Below are 21,426 nucleotides of genomic sequence, written 5' to 3'. Positions count from 1 at the left end.
TTAAGATATGCCTTCACTGATGTTTGGATTCTTCTTGTGCAAGGTGGCTCTTAGCAGGGCTGATAATTCAAGGCGAGGGCTTGCTTTCTGACTCTGTAAGTTCAGTTATAAGTTAATAAGACAGTTATTATCAAACATGATCCATATAGATACCTGATATGAATACCCTTTTCGATAACCTCATAGGACTGCAGGTTTGTTTGCTTTTGAAACAAATGGAAACCTTAGAGCATGTGAATTCCAGGAGCAAGTTTTTCAAACAGATCTCTCACATTTCTGTAACCTTCAAGGAAGCCCTTCTAAATATGTGGGTGTTAAAATTCATATCAAGGCCATATTCAATCATAGTGTACCTCTAAGTAGATTTAAACAGCTGTTGTCACCAGAAGGTGATGTAGACAAACCATTTTGAATAGGCAGCAAACTTGGGAGGAATCTAACAAATTTGTTTTATGGAAATTAAATCTCTTAGACTCACCTTGATCCTACAGAGTAAGACAGAAACTTGAGGAGATCTATGTCCTACTAGGAGAAAAGTATCAACATGGATCAGTAGCCTCAAGGATAATTATTTAGAATGTGGAAAGATCAAACAGATGTGTAATTCCTTTTGGGGTAGAAGGACATGAACTTGTTGAAACTTACATGGGAATTAATTTAATAGAGATACTGAATAGATATCATTATGACCAGCCCACTGGTGGTGGAAGAAGAAGAAGTCTCTCCTGAATTCTCTTGTTTAATCTTGTTATTTTAATTACCTGTGCATAAGTTACAAAAGAGAAATAATCATTGTTAACAAAGCCCATATGATACCTTTGAAAATTAAAATGCTGAAAGCCTACCATCAATTTCCTTTCATTGATTTAAAAAATTTGGTTAGAGGCATAGTTTATACACACAGATAATTTTAGCTTTTATTTGCTTCTGTGTTATCCATTTTTTTAATAAATTGTATTTTATTCATTTACTTTGAGAGATAGAAACAGGGAGAGACAGAGATCTCCTATCTGCTGGTTCACTCTTTGAATGCCTGCAAAGCTGTGGCTGGGCCAGGCTAATGTCAGGAGCCAGAAACTAGGTTCAGGTCTCCCATGTGGGTGGCAGGAACCCCATTACTTGAGCCATCACCTGTTGCCCCCTGGGATATGCAGTAGCAGGAAGGTAGAGTTGGTAGCAGAGTCAGGACTTCAACCCAGGCACTCTGATATTGGATATGAGCATCTCAGTTGGGGGCTGAACCACTAGAGTAAAAGTCTACTACTACTTTTTGATTATTGAGTTACTAAATGGCATGTTCATGAAATTTTACTGGACAACTACTTTATTCACTTGGTACCCTTCCACTTGAAATTAAGCATTTTCATAATTATATAAAAATTTTATGTTCTAGTCTTAGAATGCAGAATATTCAGCACAAATATTTACCCTTCTAAGTGTGCACATCTGTCTGCTTATTTATCAATATCTATCTATCTATCAATCTATCTATTTATCTATCTATTTATCTATCTCTGTCTGCTAAGAAGAAATCCCTTGGATTTGTGTTTTAGCTTTTGCTGTAATGAAATACCTGAGAAAGCTAACTTTATGAAGAGAAATAGTTTATTTTGGCTCACAGCTCTGGAGGTTTACAGTACAAGATCTTGTGTCTCCTTGGTTGGACAGCTGTTGAAGTGTTTTTGCTGGCAGAGTTTCAATGATGGGCAGAGCATTACATGGTAAGAGGAAGTGGGAGTGAACATGTCTCTTATAAAGCCATCGGCATCTGATCATGGGGCTCCACCCCACCAATCCAATCCAGTCCAGTCACCTCCCAAAAAACCTTCAAGCACTGTCATTGGAATTGGTTTCTATCCTTGTAGTACCATTAGTATAATACTTTGAGGACTATCTGCCCTTGGGAGACAGCTGATATCCAAACTAACATTCAAATCATAGCATTGGCCAAGAGGTTTATAAGCAATATTATTTTGAATCTACTTTGCCCTATCATATTAACTTGAAAAAGATTTATATTTATGTATTGGTGAAGCTAAAGTAGTAGCTCAATAGGAAGGTTTGAATCAGCCATGTAAATGGACATATGTCTATAAGCATATCCCAAAGTAGGTTTTCAATATTTTAACCTTGCATAAAATCTAACAGCAATTTTTTCTGTTTTTTTCCTCAACTATAATCCTATTATAGAATTTGCTAACTTGTATTCTAATTAGTACATATTATTCTTTTGTAATTCAAATAGTACTTTACATTATACCATTCACATTGTCATATTTTATTTTCATTGATTTCAAACTTTGAGTAATTTTACTTCTTAAACTTATTTTAATCCTTTGGGAATATAGGCAGCTACTTTGTTTTGTAAATTTGTTTAATTAGAGTTGTTAACAGTGATATTAAAATGGCCAAATACTTTAAGTAATGCTAATTTTTTACTATTTATTTAAAATCCAGAATTGAATAATTTCCCCCTTATTGTGTCCACTAATACTATGTTTACTTTATTAGATATGATTTTCAAAAGGAAGCTTGTGACATGGTTTTAGCTTAGGTCCCATGGTTCCCAAGTAGAATTGAGATTGAAAATGTATATTGTGACAGGTTTCTCAAACTACATAGAAATTTTTGGGCTGTTTTAGTCAGGTTTTTCTTACTTCAACTAAAACAGTAGAGAGGAGCTCCTTAGAAGGCTGAGGGTTTATTTTGGCTTACAGTTTTGGAGGCTCACAGTCCAAGATTGGGTGGCCCCATGAGTTAGAGGCATTTGGTGAAGCTGGACAATGGTAGATGGACAAACACAGCCAGGGATCAGATAGAGAGCCTAGGCCAAGCATGGGTTATATAACCAACCCTCTTTCAAGAACTACCTGAAAGCCTGGGCTTCAGCAGAAGTCAGCTTGTGAAGAGCCCTGGCAGCTCTGCCAAGAGTTGGATCACTGGAAATGGACCTGCCCTGGAGTCGAAGGATGCCCAGGTCAGAGCCACAGATCTGATTGGCTCTAAGTTGAAAAGCCCTTCACTCAGCCCAACTTCCAAAGTGACCACTGCAGCTGAGGGGACGGCCAAGTCGGATCAGCAACATTGCAGGCAGAACTGTAAATTTCTTGTTAGAGATGCCACCTGCCTTTACCTGGCCAGCTCTCCTCCCAGGCCAGCCAAGTAATGAAAGTCAACAGAGTGCCTTCCCCTAGGAGGTTCACACCTCCCTTAGGATATACCCCATGTGAAGAGATAAATAGGTCTGGGCCTCTGAATTTACAAGGCCTAAAGCCCACTAGATTATTATCAAGCCCCTTCTATCAGGTTCTATTTGCCTCTCAATCAGAAAACTTAATTGTAGCTTAGACAGCACCTTTCTTAGCTCCTCTAATAATGACTCTGTCCTTTGTTCTAGATCCTGTCTAGCGCACTTGGGCCTCATTCCTTCGTAATCATAACCTCTACTCTACCTCCAATGGCTCTACTCCCAACCTGTGTGTACTGTTGGTCCTCTTCCCCACTTAATGCTGTATAATTGTTCAGACCTGGTTAATGCCACTCTTATGATCATTGGTTACTATCCTCACTCTGTCTTTTATGACCTTGTCTAAATATGATCAGAGTCGGTAAACGTGGAAGGCTTCCATAGCCTTGGCAACTCATGACGAGAGCCTAGGGTGGTTACTGGCGCCATAAACTAGAGTGTCAATTTGTTGGGTCAACAACAGGAGTCACTGTGCACTTGCTCCTCCCTCATGTGGGATCTCTGTCCTTAATGTGCTGTACATTGTGACTTAATGCTATAAGTAGTACTCAAACAGTATGTTTCACTTTGTGTTTCTATGTGAGTGCAAACTGTTGAAATCTTTACTTAATATATACTAAATTGATTTTCTGTATATAAAGAGAATTGAAAATGAATGTTGATGTGAATGGAAGGGGAGAGGGAGCGGGAGAGGGGAGGGTTGCGGGTGGGAGGGAAGTTATGGGAGGGGGAAGCCATTGTAATCCATAAGCTGTACCTTGGAAATTTATATTCATTAAATAAAAGTTAAAAAAATAAGAACTACCTGAGTGCAAGCCTTCGATAACCTAGAGACTTCCCACCAGGCCTTTTTCCAGACACCATAATTAGATCACACCCAACAACCATTAACATTAATCCATTGATCATTAATATGAGACATTTGGGTTTAAATATCTGTATGAATTGGGGAATAAAATCCTCTTCAAAACATAGCAGTACCTTTAAACATAGCTAAGGGAGATCCTCTGGATGATGACTAGAAAAGAGTAGTCAGCACAGAAAAGGACCAGCAGGAATACCATATGGTTCAAGTAATCCATGAATGAGGCATGCAATCCTACACTAGGACAAAGGTTATGCAATTAGAAAACAGAATATAAGAGCAAGGTTTGTGTGCAGGAAGAATGAACGTGCATGCTCTTTGTCCCATGATGACACAAAAGCAATATGTCATTGGCATTCCAAGTATGACATTAGTAAGCTCCCTTTCTTACTCCTTGTTGGTTTTCTTGTTATATTCTTGTATGATAACGTGTAAAATTCTAAAGAGTCATTTACATTGTGTTAGCTTTCAAGCTGACTTTTCAAAGTGTTTATTTTCCAAATATGCAGTATTGCGCTTCTGAAAATTAATCAAGGGAGAGATGGAAGGGAAGAGCCATCTGTTTGCATAGATGCCATCTTAACTGCACTGCTGGTGATTTTCTCACTGTTACTGTATGAGCTGTCTTTCCGTTTTTCAGATGAAAAAACTGAGGCTGATAAAATTGTAGAACAAGACCAAAGTCATGTAACAAATAGGTCCCGGGATCTATGATTCAAATGTTATATCTTCTTGATCTCTCCTACTACCTTGCATTCTTTTCTTTACCTATCTTCAGGTGAGGAATTTTATAATGTTCACCTTTAGGAACTCAGAAATGATTATGAAAGTGTGTTAAATCTATGAATATAGCTGTAAAAATTGTTTGATTTTTTTCAGTTCGTTACTTTTTTATTTCCTAGTGTAGTCATAGTATAAGAGCCTTTATTATAACTTTATGGAAATGAATTTTATAGCAATAATTAAATGTCATTTTTGGTACTAATTTGTATACTTTATGAAATTTGAATTCTCATGTAGTGAATAAATGAATTAAAATAACCTCTATGGAAGCTTCCTGCTGTAACTAAAAACAAATGGAAAAAAAGATGGTGATAATGGAAGGAGGGAAAGTTGGTGGAGCCTCATAGGTCTTAGCAAAATCTAGATTTTATTCTGGGTGAAATTATTGGTTTTGGAGGGTTTGGGGAGAAGATTTGTGCTTTAGTAGCTTTTTTTTAAGTAGCTTTTTTTAGTGCTTGGGCCCTGCACCCCATGGGAGACCAGGAGAAGCACCTGGCTCCTGCCATTGGATCAGCGCGGTGCGCCGGCCGCAGCGCGCCAGCCGCGGCGGCCATTGGAGGGTGAACCAACGGCAAAAAGGAAGACCTTTCTCTCTGTCTCTCTCTCTCTCTCACTGTCCACTCTGCCTGTCAAAAAAAATAATAAAACAAAACAAACAAACAAACAAAAAAAAACAAAAGTAGGTCATGTAATTAATGAATAGTCCTATTAGCATGTATGTGTGGCTCCCTAAGATTCATCACTGTGCAGCTCTAGCTTTTTGGTCCTCTCAATGTGGAGAACCTGCAAAACCTACTGAGCCATGTCCAGAATACCCAGTTGAGTAATCAGCTTTCTGAGGCTGACCTAAGAATTTGAGCAGGGTGCCATCAGTGCTGAGTCACAATCAGAACTGCCAGAAATGCTTCCTTGTGATTGTATTATTCAGGTCACCTGCATTGAACCCTAATTTTCCCTGTATTGTATTTATATGGAATTATAAATACTAATGCAGTTAAATTTGGGTAAATTGTCAATGGATACTGTATCTGGAACGCTTTTTGAATTATTTCTCTAATGCATATCTTTCTTTTTAAATTTTTAAATACTATTTACTCATTGTCATTTCAATTTTTGATGCTTTTCTTTAGCTTCAATGTTAGAGTCTCTCATGTAACAATTGGACTCTCCTTATGCAACTTAACTTGGTGCCAGAATCATGTTTTCTTGGCTGTTCGCAGCCTCTGTGCTTCGTGCTTTCTTGGTCTTGTCCAACGGCATGTATACTTCTCCATTCTCCCACTCTCTCTGGCCCTGTCTTTTATTTCTTTCCCTTCCTCTGTCTTTCCCTCACCAGGCTCCCAAGAGGAATAAACAATCAGCAAAGACCATGATACTCCAAGGCCTTGCTCTCCCTGCTCTCTTTAAAGGGCCTTCATAGAAGATGTGCAAATTCACTTTTTTTTGGAGAGAATAATGTCTTTTCAGGCCTTAGAAAACTTTTCAATCTAAATGTATCTGCAACGGCAGTTTAGATTGCTTGCCTAAGTTTTTGGAAATTTGCATTTCAATTTATTATTAGATACTGTTTGAACTACCAAGTTTGAAATAACCACATCCACACAATAGCAGAACACTGTTTATTGATTTTTTTTATTTGTTTTGAAAGACACCTCTATCTCCTACCTCACACACACACACACACACGCACGGGCAGAGATCTCCTATGCTAGTTACTCCTCAAATGCCCACAGGAGCTTGTGCTGGGCCAGAGCCAGGAGAATGCCACCTTGTTGGCAGGGGACATAACTGCTTGAGCTATTGCCTGCTGCCTCCCAGGGTGCACATTGGCAGGAAGTTGGAATCAGGAGCAGGCCCAGGACTTGAATCCTGGCACTCCAATATGAATTTGGGCATCCCGAGAAGCATCTTAACTGCTGTGCCAAAGGCCAGCCCTACCGTGGAACGCTTTTAAACAAGAAGTGAAACAGAGTAAACATATTTGACCTGCGATCTGTGTATTTGTCTTCAAATATATTTTACCTTCAAAGATTATGTACTACATATAATCACAAAAGGCACTTGAAAACAATTTAACTTTAGAAAATAAGTAGATGATAAGAAAAAGGGATGTTTTTTTTTTCAAATTTTATGTTGTTTTCTCCCTATTCTCTCTTCTGTTAATTTCCTTTTTCCTTTTTTGATATCCATATCTCCTGCTCTCGGGTATGATAAATACAGTACAGATACTTGGGAGTATCCAGGTTGCTTAAATTTTTAAGGAATGTTCCAATAATAGTTGTTATATAGACCGGCGCCGTGGCTCAACAGGCTAATCCTCCGCCTTGTGGCGCTGGCACACCGGGTTCTAGTCCCGGTTGGGGCGCTGGATTCTATCCCAGTTGCCCCTCTTCCAGGCCAGCTCTCTGCTATGGCCCGGGAAGGCAGTGGAGGATGGCCCAAGTCCTTGGGCCCTGCACCCGCATGGGAGACCAGGAGAAGCACCTGGCTCCTGGCTTCGGATCAGCGAGATGCGCCGGCCGCAGCGGCCATTGGAGGGTGAACCAACGGCAAAAGGAAGACCTTTCTCCCTGTCTCTCTCTCTCACTATCCACTCTGCCTGTCAAAAAAAAAAAAGTTATTATATAAGAAGAAAATATCATTATGTAAATTAACAGGAATTGGAGAAAGAAAGAACTCATCTTATGGAGGATGTAACTGCAAACAAAAGAAGAATGAAGGAACTGGAAGATAATTTGCTTTACCGCCTGACAAGTACTCAGGGATCCTTGGTGGAAGATGAGAGTCTCATTGTTGTGCTGAGTAACACAAAAAAGACAGCTGAGGAGGTGACACAGAAGCTGGAAATTTCTGCAGAGACCGAAATTCAAATTAACTCAGCCCGGGAGGAATATAGACCTGGTGAGTTTGGTAATGGAAGACAAATATCATAGGAGGGTGGAGTGAGGAAGCGATGAGAATTAGAGAAGTTGAATGATGTAAGCAGGTTATGCAAATGACTAGAAAGTGGGGTGGCCATTTACGTTTTGTGTTATTTCTTCTGGAAACTTTTCAGTAATTTGAGATAAAAATTTTTATACTGGTGTACATATTTTCGATGATTTTTTTTCTTTTTTCTCTTTAAAGACTTATTTTATTTATTTGAAAGACAGAGTTACAGAGAGAGGTAGAACCAGAGAGAGAGAGAGATCTTCCATCCAATGGTTCACTCTCCAGATGACCAAAATGGCCAGAATTGAGCTGATTTGAAGCCAGGAGTCAGGAGGTTCTTCCAGGTCTTAGATGCAGGGACCCAAGGAGTTGGGCCATCTTCTACTGCTTTCCCAGGCCATAACAGAGAGCTGGATCGGAAATGGAGCAGCTGGGACTCCAACCAGTGCCCATATGGGATTTCGGCACTGCAGGCCGCGGCTTTAACCCACTGCGCCACAGCACCGGCCCCTACATGCTTTTAATTTATATTAATTGGCAAATCCTTTAAGGTTCTCATGAACTTATTTTTAAGTTAGAAAGTAAAGAAGAATAAATTAAACAAATATATACCTGGTACAAATTAGTGAAATCTGAAGAATTAGTGTGGCATTTGTGGACTGCTCACTGTTTGTCATTTGATAACAATTGCTAGTATCCTGTTTACAAGGGAGGTGGTTCTTTGGTCTTCATCCTCAACCACCACCCTGCAAATCAGTGTTGCCTAAGAGTTCAACTGGCTATCCTTAGTTTTTTTATTTCTCCTGGAGAAAGAATGGAAACAACGCCATCTATGGTGAGCAGTAAGGAACATTCATTTTGTAATGGCTTGTCTTAGAAACTTGAGGCTAAGCCTAGGCATGGATTCTTCATGGATTTCCAGAATGAAGTACTGTGTATGTGCATAAGAACTTTTAAATTCTTTTGGCTTGCTATTTTTTGTAAAATATAGTTAAATATATTTACCAAAGGTCTGGCGATTCTGAAGTAGGAAATACCATTTGATAAACTCAAGGAAGGAGTATTTACACAAAACTGATAAATAAGAATAAATATATTAATGAAGGAGTATTACTCTAGATCTTATTGCTGGTAGACATCCACTGATGCGACATAAAAACCAAAGTTGTTGTTTTCATTTAGAGTCTAGGCTGACCTGTTTGCATGGGTCATTTATTTTGCACTCTCAAGGCACATGCAACCTTGCTGTTTGTGTTTCAGTTGCCACACGGGGCAGCATCCTCTACTTCCTCATCACTGAGATGCGCTTGGTTAATGAGATGTATCAGACTTCGCTCCGTCAGTTTCTTGGCTTGTTTGACCTTTCCTTAGCCAGGTATGTCTGTATGCTGGAAGCTAAGCTAAATACTGTATCTGTGTGCATGAATGGGCATTACATCGATCACTTCCTTTTTTGTTTTTAAATCAAAGATTAGTGTAATTTCTAATGTGTTAACAAATCATTCTCATTTGTGGTTTTATGCTCAGAGAATGCACTACCAACTATTTATCCATTGATTTGATTCCTTTGGTTCCATGTGTTTCTGTTAAGCTATAAAGTATCCAAGATGTTGTGAGTAATAATGCCTTGCAGGTACAATTGATTCAGACAAAATTGCAGATTCTGTTAGCTTATTTCATGTTGAGAGAACGCTTGTTATTTTACATTTAGGAGGCTTACACTTGATGTGTAAAAATAAGAATTAGTCTTCCAAAGTTACTTATTCTCCATTGAAGATGTTGTTTGTTATAGACTATTGAAAAAGATAGTGGGATAAGCATGATTTAAATGTTCTCTTCCCAGATCTGTCAAGAGTCCAATTACTAGCAAGCGGATTGCTAATATCATCGAGCACATGACCTATGAGGTTTATAAGTATGCTGCCCGAGGGCTGTATGAGGAGCACAAATTCCTGTTTACCCTGCTGCTTACCCTGAAGATTGACATCCAGAGAAACCTAGTGAAGCATGAAGAGTTTCTCACTCTTATTAAAGGTCATATAACAATGAAAAGTGTTGTTTACAGGTGCAGATGTCAGAATTATTGTGAAGGCCCTTTACACTATTTTTGTTTGCTCCTTTTAAATTATTTCCTCACAATTAAAATTGCATTTATGTGAAATATCTCATTTTTTGTTTATTGATTGAATATTAATTGAGGACCTCCTGTGTACCTGGGCCATGGAATAGGCATTTGGGACAGCTCAGTGAACAAAGCCATTATGACTCTCTCTCTCTCTCTCTTCCTCTCATATATATATATATATATATATATGCATATATTTTGTGTGTGTGCAGTGTATATAGTAAGCTATATGCACAAAAGAAAGAAAGATAAGGGAGATTGGGGTTAGAGGGCAGGTGGAATGGTAGAGGCTTAAAGATTTTAAATGAGATGTTAAAAGGGATCTCTTCCTTGGAGATAGGCAGAGGAGCAAAAACCTGAAGAAGCAAGGGTCCATGGCTATAGGGAAATCTAGAGCAAGAGTGTTGGAGGCAGAAGAGATGGCATACATGGAGAAAAAGCCATTGAGGGATGGATGGAGTGCACTGGGTGAGACCTCTGCAGCTCATCCCATTGATTCTTTATTCTGCATCTTTTAAAACATTGCTCAGAGAGATTCTGTGGACCACTGGGGAAATAAACTCAACAGAAGACTGGGAATCATAAATTTGCCATCACAGTTTTGGATGTCTGGGAAAAATATTTAAAGTAATTGCATGTTTAGTCAGTCCAGGCTGCTACAACAAATTACTATAGCATAGGTGACTTATGAATAAGGCAATTTTATTTCACAAGGTTTTGGAAGCTGAAAGTCCAAGATCGGTGAACAGCAAGGTTGGGTTCTGGTGAGTTTCCCTTTACAGGTTGTAGTTGGCTGACTTCTGATTGCATCCTCTCATGGCATAGAGCTGAGCAGAGGAAACGAGCTCTCTTGTAGCAGTTACACGGGTGCTAGTCCTATTCATGAGGACTTCACCCTGGTGGCTCCATCTAACCTTAATTGTGTCCCACTGGTCCATCATGTTGAGAGGTCGGATTTCAACAAACGAGTTTTTTGGAGGACACAAATATTCAAACTGTGACATTTTGAAGTGATATTAGTATCTAGATGCTGTTGTCTACTATGCCTTTTTAAACAAAGCCTTTGAAGATAAGATGCAGTTTCATTTAGCAGGGGATTTTTCAAGGCTTTGTATAGAAAGTAGATATGCTGGAGAACTGAAAGATGACCTCTATGGGGGCAGTAGTGAATATGCACATACTGTGGCCTGGTAGGATGTAGATTCATAGCAATACTTATACAAAACCCAGATGTATTTTCATATTTATATACCTATGAATATATTTTAGATTTTCTTATCCTTGTTTTTTAGAAGAGGAAGCTAAGAGTTAAATAACCTGGTTATTTTATCTAGTTACCAGGAATATAAAGAAGCCAATAATTTACCTCTCATCTTCCCAATTTCAACCATCCTAACCAAAATGCACTTTCTACCTTATGGTTGCAACAGAGATTTTTTTTTCCTTCAGATTTTAGTTTAGAACTGATATATGGATGGTATCTTCCCTCCCCCTCTAATTCTTTGTTGCTAACCCTTGAATGCTTGCTCCTTACCTATCTGTGAACCTTATTTTCCAAATTTCCTAACTTGGGAAAATTCCAGCCTTCCTAAATGTGGAAGATGAGTGTCTGGGGAGACACCAACTTTGCCATGTGAGTGTTAAGAGTGTCTTTCTTCAATGAACCCTAGGATGTGACTGATTTCTGGCCTCAGTGACTGATTCCCACTGAGGGACCTTTCCTGATGGGTTGTTGTTCCAAATATTGTGAATTCAGGCATGAAGTACTTTTCCCCATGGGAATAACGTTCAACAAAGTGTCCAGGTCTGCTTAGTGTCTGTGAAGCATATCACAGTTTGGTGTGATGAGGACAAACATGGCTTTTACAACGAGGAAGACAGCAGGTAGAATATTGGCCTTGCCACTTTCCCAAAGTGTGGTCTAGAACAGGTAATTTAGCCATTTTAAGCTTCTGCTTCTGCATCTATGAAACAAGGATAGTAACATCTATCTAATAGAATTATTGAGAATTCACACAATTTATGTAAATCTGGGCGCAGAAACTTTGCTCAGCAAATGATAGATATTGCTAAATTTCCTCAGGATTTTAATTAGCTTAATGCTTGTGCTAGTTAGATTTGTGTAGGCTTTTGGAATTCGATGGCTATTTATAGCACTGCTTTATGAAATGAGTTTCACTGGAAACTCTGAAACACAATTATGCTGTCAAACTGTCTTTTCATAGCTGGTTTGGTTGAGAGCTACCTGATAATGTAATCTTTCTCCATAAAGACTTTAAAATCATTTAAAATAAACTGTTATTTAGGTAGTGCTATGGTTTGAATGTTTAGTTCTCTAGCCCCAAAATTCATAAATTTAAAAGTTCTAACTCCCAAGGCACTATTAGAAGGTGGGGCATTTGGAAAGTGCTTAGGTCATGGGGAGCAAAGAAGCCCTGGCTAGAGGGATGAAGGCCTTTACAAAGAGTCTTGAGAGATGCCTCTTGCCCCTCCCACCTAGAGGATGTGAAAATATGGCTGTGTGTGCAGCAAGAAGTGGGCCTTTGCCAGACACTGCACCATCTGGAGCACTGATATTGGGCTTGCCAGCCTTCAGAACTGTGATAAATACGTTTCGTTTGTTTTTAAGCAGAATACTTTCCAGAATACAGTATTCTGTTACAGCAGCCTAAATGGGCTAAGATGAATAGTAATAGTATATTCTGATACAGGTGTTCACTCATCCCTTAGGTGGCAATTGATCGCCTAGATGAATTTTAAGTCTGCTTATCTGTGACACTTCATGATTGTGTAATACAGCTTATACAAATCTTTCATTATAAACACATCTTTTTTGCAAAGTATTTTGGAAAAACCCAATCTTATCTTTTTTGCTCAAAGGAAAAGAGTTTGAGGAATGAAAGGGATAGCATAATTCTCAATCTGACTGTTTATTTAGAATTACCCTCTTGTTTAACCTGGTGCTATGTTGTCCAGGAATAGGTCCTCCTCCCCAAATTAGAGTCATTCCTTTTGCCCCATTGCACTCTTTTTGAGAAGGCAAGATCTTCATGCCATGGTTACCTTCTCTTAAACAATGAATAATAACTTGGTTTATAAGGGACACCCTTTCCTTTCCACTAATAGTGATTCCCTAACCCTCTGGTGCGCAGTTTATTATTTTCAGTTTGTTGGAAATGGGCAGTTGCCATGGAAATTGGTGCAACATTTATTCAACACAACGAAATTGTCCTTAGGTGTTTATTTAACTGCTCCCTGGTTTTAAAACAATCTGTTTTCATTTTATGAGCTACTGTTTCCATTGAAATGGCTTTAAGGCCCCACTTTACTTGTAAATATTCTATGATGGATTTGGTTAAACATAAAACCTTAGTGGTATACATGGTACCAGGATTGAGATTGGCTCAATAAATATCCCAAACATTATTATTTGTTTATAACATACTCTTCAAAAAAGGATTTTAAAGGTGGCTAGATAGATTGGTTATATCCTTTTAAGGGTAATGCTTACAGCATATTTTCTCTGAAATACTTTACTGGATGTTATTTATTAAATAGGGTATTTTATACTGTAGGAGACTTCCTATTTCTTTTTTCTTAAAACATGATTGTTCACACTTTGAACTTCTCTGAATTGGGTAACAAAAACATTTTAGATATCATTTATCTTATTATGCTGTGAGAGTTGTGTGAGTTTAGGTAAATCATCAGCAAGAGATATAAGTCAGGAACCACTGTAAGTGTTTGTTGTAGTTAGATTGATGAAACCTAAGTGATATAGCAGAGGGCCATTGGGTGTGCTCAAAATGTATGTAAATGATATACTGATTTATAGATGGGTGCCTTTCAAATACATGTGGTGGTACTAATAGTTCCAAATAAATTCTGCATTTAAAATTAGGCAAGGCCAACATTGGGCAATTCCTTTTATAACAAGATTTATCTGTTTGGAAGGCCAGAGTGACAGAGAGAGAGGCAGAGCATAAGGGAGAGGGAGTGATATTCTATTTGCTGGTTCATTCCTCAGAGGCCTGCAACTGCCAGAGTCTCCCACATCACATGGGTGGTAGATACTAGTACTTGTGCCATCATCTGCTGCCTTTCAGGAAGCTGCATTGGGAATGGCGGCAGGATTTGATTCCAGCCACTGCTTTATGAGATGTGGCTGTCTCATGTGTCTGCTTGGCCTGTTGCACCCCAGTGTCTGCTTCTGAGCTTTTCTTAATGTTGGCAATCACTGCCGTTTAGAGGCCCTTGCCATGTCTTCAATGTGCTTCACACACATATATCACAATACCCAGCTTTCAGTATTTGCATTTTACGTGTTTGAAAATAGAGGTCCAGACAGATGAGATGGCTTGTTCCAGACTTTGACCAGTCAAACTAGGGCAGAATTCAGCATCCTTTTGGTCCCAGAGCTGTATTTCTGATTATTAAATGGTTTTCTTAAAGCCATCTATTTATTTGTTAAGTTTGAATACATGTCCTTCACTATGATTTATATTTCTGTATTTAATAAATGTCAGGTAGTGAAATAATTGAAGTTAATTTTTGAATAAAACTTTTTTTTTTGTTTCATGGTAAAGAAAGCAATGTCTGAAAATGGTGTATTTTATTTCAAAGGTGGTGCCTCATTAGACCTTAAAGCCTGTCCTCCAAAACCATCCAAATGGATCCTGGATATGACTTGGCTGAATTTGGTAGAACTTAGCAAACTTAAACAGTTTTCAGATGTCCTTGATCAGGTAACTGATGCTTTGACTAAACTCAAGCCAATGTCAGGATGAGGAGCTTTCTGATTTACCACTGGTTTCAATCCGAGTACTGTAGACAAGAGGGATTTCTTGACATGACCATGCTTAAAATATTACTTGTATTTGACTTTCCTTACAGCTCACCCACAGTCTGCTAAGGCATGCAGCGCTTATTGCATACTGATCTTGCAGGAAGAAATGTGCTCGGGAAGCGTAACTACTCCTGTCTTGGGCCATATGTCAGTATTACCATTCAGAGCTTCATGAGCAGAAAAACTGATAGATTGAATTCATTCAATCTTGGAAAGGCTTTACCTTCTTTCTAGAGACTAAATAAAAAGGAATATGAATCATCTGTCTCTAACGACTAAATTTCCTTTCTTGTGCCTTGTCTAGTTACTTCTTTTTCCTCTTCTGCTCTTCTCATTGTACTGTTTTGTCATCTGGATATGAATCTCCAGCAAACACTTGGCCTTCACAGAAAAGTGGGATTGGCAGCAATGAATTTGGCAGCTATTGGCAGCAGTAAAGGTGGCTTTATTTAGCTATAATTAAAGATTTTTTTTTTTTTTTGGACAGGCAGAGTGGATAGTGAGAGAGAGAGAGAGACAGACAGAAAGGTCTTCCTTTTTGCTGTTGGTTCACCCTCCAATGGCCGCTGCAGCCGGCGCATCTTGCTGATCCAAAGCCAGGAGCCAGGTGCTTCTCCTGGTCTCCCATGTGGGTGTAGGGCCCAAGCACTTGGGCCATCCTCCACTGCCTTCCCGGGCCATAGCAGAGAGCTGGCCTGGAAGAGGGGCAACCGGGATAGAATCCGGCGCCCCAACCGGCACTAGAACCCGGTGTGCTGGCACTGCAAGGCGGAGGATTAGCCTGTTAAGCCACAGCGCCGGCCAAAGGTTTTTTTCTTACTGCAAAATGTTCCAAGGTTAGCTCTTGACTTTCCTAGTTTATGCATTCTTAGTTATTCTCCATGGAGTGGCCCCCTGGATCCTCACCTCGACCAGAAGTTGTATCTTATGCCTGAAACCCCTTCCCATTCTTTCTACATATCAAATTAGACTTTTTTTCCCTTTTATTATACTTCAGGAGATACACTTGAGGATTTAATCAAAGGGAATATACCTAAGAACATAAGATTATGTTAATATGTAGGTGTTACTGGTTTGTCTAGTGTTTTTGGTATGTTTACCTACAAAATGTTGTCTACCTTTGGTTTCTAATTTCTAGAGGATAATGTAGTGTGTCCTTTGACTTTTTACCAATTGCTTGAAGGTAGCAGGTGTCTGAACATTCATTTGTCTATGATATTAAATGGTATATTTCAAATTACAGAATAAAAGAATATTGGCTGACAGTCTATTCACTCAATAATACATGTCCACGTATACTAAATGTCTTTTTTTGGTGATAGGAATTGTTCTAGGAAATGAGAAAATGTTATGAGAATGAAATTTGGTTCTTAATGATGAGAGTATTTTGTGAAAGAAATCAGACTTCCTGAAAATAATTAAAATGAGTTTCTATGTATTTCCTTACTATTGATAAATTTGTTACCAAAAAGGCATAGAAGAAATTAGACTTTCCCTAATTTGAGAGCTAGCTATGGACTGGAGTTAGTACAGCCTGGCTTTGGAGAAAAGCACATTTGATTTCAAACCATCATACTTTTGGTATTAGTATCAGAAAAATAGTCAAAATGCATACATACTCCACACTTTCACACATCTGGAAAATGTGATGAAAAATGAATTTTATTAAAAATAGTTTGTATGGCATGACACATTTCTTATCCTATGGTATTTTCAGATATCAAGAAATGAGAAAATGTGGAAGATTTGGTTTGATAAGGAAAACCCTGAAGAGGAACCTCTTCCAAATGCCTACGATAAATCTCTTGACTGCTTCAGACGTCTGCTCCTCATTAGGTCCTGGTGTCCTGACAGAACCATTGCTCAGGTAGAAAGTGTACCTTAAAAAGGAAAATTGGAGAATATTTCCTTTTAAATTCAAGGAGACGTTTTAAATGTCAGTACCTATGAGAATTTCTTGTAGGCTTCTATGTAATTTTCTTGCAATATAAATGTGAAAATAGAAAGGTAAGCAATAATTAAACATATAGCCATATGCACTTGGGCCCAGTGATTTTTTAACATCCTTTAACAAAGTAGTGCAATAAGAGTAAATGAGGAAACAAAGATTCTAAGGTTGGCATATAGGTATAGAGGGACTTCAAAAAGTTCAAAGAAATGAAATTAAAAGATGTTTCTTTTGATGCACAACTTTTTGAAATCCATGCATACAAGTATTGAGAGCATCAAAAACATGGAAAATGTTAAAAAACTGTACATGGATTTCAAAATCTTTTGCACTGGAATAAACTTGCCTTTTAATTCCATTTCCATGAACATTTTGAAGAACCCTTTATAACAAAGGCAATGTGTTATTCTTCTGTGTAATTTTATATTAGCTCAAAAATGGCACAGGTGCTCCATTTTGCCCACAAGAAAACAATGTATGAGTAAGTATAATGTTAAGGCCTTGGAGAGGACAGTAGACTACTGGTTTGAACAGTATTCCCAAACCCATAGTTATTGCTCTAGAAAAAATCCTGACTCTAGATGTAAGAGAGAAGGTTGTCCTTAAGCTGTTTGAATTTTTATTTATGTTTTAATTGTGAATCTTGCCTCCAAAAGGCTGATTTTTTCCCAAGACCTCTAGTCTGCTGTCCTAGCATCATTGAAATTTACTCACTGGAAAGTTCTGGGTATTGGTTTCGGAGTTTAAAGTTTAGCTCTAATATTCAGCACAGGTTGACTCCTTATGGGCCTCCAAATAAATCCTGGGATACAATAGGCTTGGTTTATAATCAAATATAGGACATTTCCCTCTTCATTCTCCAGAGGGAGCATTAAAAACGTATGGAGTAATCACCTCCAGGTTCAGTTTGGTGCTGTGGAATCATGGAAACAACTCAATCCAGTGATTTATGGAGAAAAGAAAAATGAGGTTTGCAGCTCCGGGCCCTGAGATAACCCTTCTTTCAGTTTTTCTTCTCAACGTCATTACTTTTATCCTGCCCAAATGAGTTGTCAAAGAGCTGCCCTATTTCAGCGCAGTATAGAAGGGAAGGTTCAACGACAGTAGCTTCTCTTACATTTCCTAGAAAACTTTGCTTCAATGCTGAAATGTAAGTCTGCAAAGCTTCTTTGTAACTTTCATCTTTATCCTGGCTGCTGTCATCCCTAGGCTGACCATGGCCATGGCCTCCTGACTGATCTCCCTTTGTTCCTGTTTGCTCACCTGGGCCCATCCTGTATACTGCAGAAGGAATAGCAGCATCCTGCCATGGCCTCCAGGGTCCTTATGATAAAGTACCCAAGTCCTAAACAAGGTCTAAGAGGCCCCTCTTGAAAAGTGTTTTCTCATCTGTAGTTTTTAATCTTTCTTTGGATTCCTTTTATGATTTTCAAGTGGACAACTTCTTGGGAAGCATATTAGAAGGTCTACACTGTGAATATATGATCCCCATTCTCCCTAGGCATTGCTGTTCCTTGTATTTCAGTGGAATGTGGCTGTCCCTGATGTCAGAAACATCGAGGAGTGTCTCATGATGTATACACATTTGTGTTTCAAAAACATCTAAAAAAGAGACATTGGTATGAGTAGGGAGTAGTATTTGTTCATTTTATCCCCCAACTCAAGGGTTGAGTCTGCCTCACTGGGACCAGGTACTGGGACAAAAGTATTCTTCAGGGTGAGTAAGAATGTGGCAGTTGTAAGAATGTGGCACTCTGTGTCTTTCACACCAATGAACTGTTAGCTTTCTTTTTTTTTTTTTTTTTTTTTTTTTTATTAAACTTTTATTTAATGAATATAGATTTCCAAAGTATAGCTTATGGGTTACAATGGCTTCCCCCCTCCCATAACTTCCCTCCCGCCCGCCACCCTCCCCTTTCCCCTTCCATTCATGTAAAGATTCATTTTCAATTCTCTTTGTATACAGAAGATCAGTTTAGTATATATTAGGTAAAGATTTCAACTTTTTGCCCATATAGCAACATCAAGTGAAAAAACTACCATTGGATTACTAATTATAGCATTAAATAGCAATGTACAGCACATTAAAGACAGAGATCCTACAGAATTTTTTTTTTCAAATTAATTAATTTTCTATGCCATTTCCATTTTAACACCAGGTTATTTTTTTTTTCATTTCCAATTCTCTTTATATACAGAAGATCACTTCAGTATTTAATTAGCAAAGACCTCATCAGTCTGCGCCCACACAGAAACGCAAAGTATAAAAATACCGTTTCAGTACCAGTCGTAGCATCACTTGGCTTTAGACGACACATTAGGGACAGATCCCACATGGGGTGTAAGTACACAGTGACTCCTGTTGCTGACTTAACAATTTGACACTCCTGTTCATGGCGTCAGTAATCTCCCTAGGCTCTAGTCATGAGTTGCCAGGGCTATGGAAGCCTTTAGAGTTCGCTGACTTTGATCTTATTCCGATAGGGTCATAGTCAAAGTGGAGGTTCTCTCCTCCCTTCGGAGAAGGGTACCTCCTTCTTTGATGGCCCCGTTCTTTCCACTGGGATCTCACTCACAGAGATCATTCATTTAGGTCTTTTTTTTTTTTTTTTCCCATGATATCTTGGCTTTCCATGCCTGCTATACTCCCATGGGCTCTTCAGCCAGATCCGAATGCCCTGAGGGCTGATTCTGAGGCCAGAGTGTTGTTTAGGACATCTGCCATCCTATGAGTCTGCTGTGTATCCCACTTCCCATGTTGGATCTTTCTCTCCCTTTTTGATTCTATCAGTCAGTATCAGCAGATACTTGTCTTGTTTGTGTGATCTCTTTGAGTCTTAGACCTGTCAGAGCTATCAATTGTGAGCTGAAATTGGTCACCTGGACCAGTGCGATGGCATTGGTACATGCCATCTTGATGGAATTGTGTTGGAATCCCCTGGCACGTTTCTAACTCCACCATTTGCGGCCAGACCGATTGAGCATGTTCCAAATTGTTCATCTCCTCCCTCTCTTTTTCCACTCTTAGATTTAACAGGGATCACTTTTCAGTTAAAATTTAAACACCTAAGAATAATTGTGTGTTAATTACTGAGTTCAACCAATAGTACTAGAACAACAACAATAACAACAAATACTAAAATGGATAAAGTATTACATTGTACATCTAAAGTCAGGACAGGAGCTGATCAGTTCATTGTTGCTTATAGTGTCCGTTTCACTTAACAGGTTTCCCCTTTGGTGCTCAGTTGTCACCGATCAGGGAAAACAAATGATATTTTTCTCTTTGGGTCTGGCTTAATTCACTCAGCATGATGTTTTCCAGATTGCTCCATCTTGTTGCAAATGACTGGGTTTCGTTGTTTCTTACTGCTGTATAGTATTCTATGGAGTACATGTCCCATAATTTCTTTATCCAGTCTACTGTTGATGGGCATTTGGGTTGGTTCCAGGTCTTAGCTATTGTGAATTGAGCTGCAATAAACATTAACGTGTAGATGGCTTTTTTATTAGCCAAATTAATTTCCTTTGGGTAAATTCCAAGGAGTGGGATGGCTGGGTTGTATGGTAGGGTTATTGAACTGTTAGCTTTCCGTAAAGATTGGCAGGCTGTACATGAGGCTGGCCCGTGCTGAGAGCTGGCCCATCAGCTATTACACGAGCAGTTCTGATGTCCTTCGGTGCCCAGTCAGCGACTTGTTCTCTTCTGTTCTGATATCTCTGCATAGGTACCCTGTGCATGCTCCTCACCCTGACTCACCCAGCCATCTTCTGTATATAAACAAATCCCATCCGTCCAAGCAGCAGCAATGTCAACACTTCTTAATTAACTGAGCCTGCTCTGATAAATCTCTGCAAGATTATTCAGTTTTTGTGCATTCACGTTAACCTGAAATCATGAATCCTTAAAACTAGGTTATTTGCTGTTATTCAAAGTATGTATCATCCTTTGGGAAGGACAGGGTTATTTGTTCACTTCTCTATAGCACTTCTGGGAAAAAGGAAGAGGAGCTTGGGGGTCCAAGGTTCATACCAGTTAAATGCAGGAATTATCTGGGATGGGGAGATCCAGGAGTGCCTGATAGGATTAACCTGCTGGCTAAGTAAAATAATGCAGGGTGTTGCACTGAAGGTAAAGTCAGAAAGAAAAAGAAATGCACTCCATTAGCACGTGTCTGTTGTGGTTTCAAATCCATGACTTACCTGGATGTGTAGAGTACCCTTAATGATTTTGGACTCCTAGCATCCTGGACTAGGAAGCCTTGAAGTCCTGGTGAGGAACACCAGTGGAGATGCTTCAACAACAGCAGGTTCCCATGGATGAGAAGCAGCTGCAACTGTGGAGTGCCAAAGCATCCAACCTTTGATGTCCTTCTTGATCACAAAGCTCACTGCTTAAATGGCACTGACTGTGGACAGAGAATAGACTTTTTAGGTCAAAAACATGTCAGGCAAACTATTAAAATCCCTCGAACAGGCTGAAAATGTATGAGCATTTAAACCCAGCTTAGAGGCTTTGGAGCTGGCCAACCTGGAGAAAATATTGAAAAGTAAGAAAATGTGTGGTATACCATGCCCCATTCTGTGCCCAAAATTTAAATGGACTAAACGCTGCTTCCTCGGGACTTCTCGCAGCCACCAAAACCAGTAAAGAAGAGTCACAGGCACTGACTGGCATTTC

At 39.0% G+C, this 21,426-nt stretch overlaps 1 protein-coding gene across 1 annotated transcript in view; it reads left to right on the top strand.

Annotated features, from left to right (window-relative positions):
• Positions 1-21,426, top strand: part of DNAH5 (dynein axonemal heavy chain 5) — a 265,270-nt gene that overhangs the window by 210,252 nt on the left and 33,592 nt on the right. The window contains exons 66-70 of the mRNA XM_062212620.1: positions 7,553-7,796; positions 9,087-9,201; positions 9,670-9,860; positions 14,575-14,696; positions 16,515-16,664. Coding sequence (XP_062068604.1) covers positions 7,553-7,796; positions 9,087-9,201; positions 9,670-9,860; positions 14,575-14,696; positions 16,515-16,664 — 822 coding nt within the window. The remainder of the gene's footprint in view (positions 1-7,552; positions 7,797-9,086; positions 9,202-9,669; positions 9,861-14,574; positions 14,697-16,514; positions 16,665-21,426) is intronic.

Source organism: Lepus europaeus, chromosome 15 (assembly GCF_033115175.1).
Source record: "Lepus europaeus isolate LE1 chromosome 15, mLepTim1.pri, whole genome shotgun sequence".
Classification (NCBI taxonomy): Eukaryota; Metazoa; Chordata; class Mammalia; order Lagomorpha; family Leporidae; genus Lepus; species Lepus europaeus.
The sequence above is the reverse complement of the archived record's forward strand: the minus strand, read 5'-3'. Positions and strand labels throughout refer to the sequence as shown.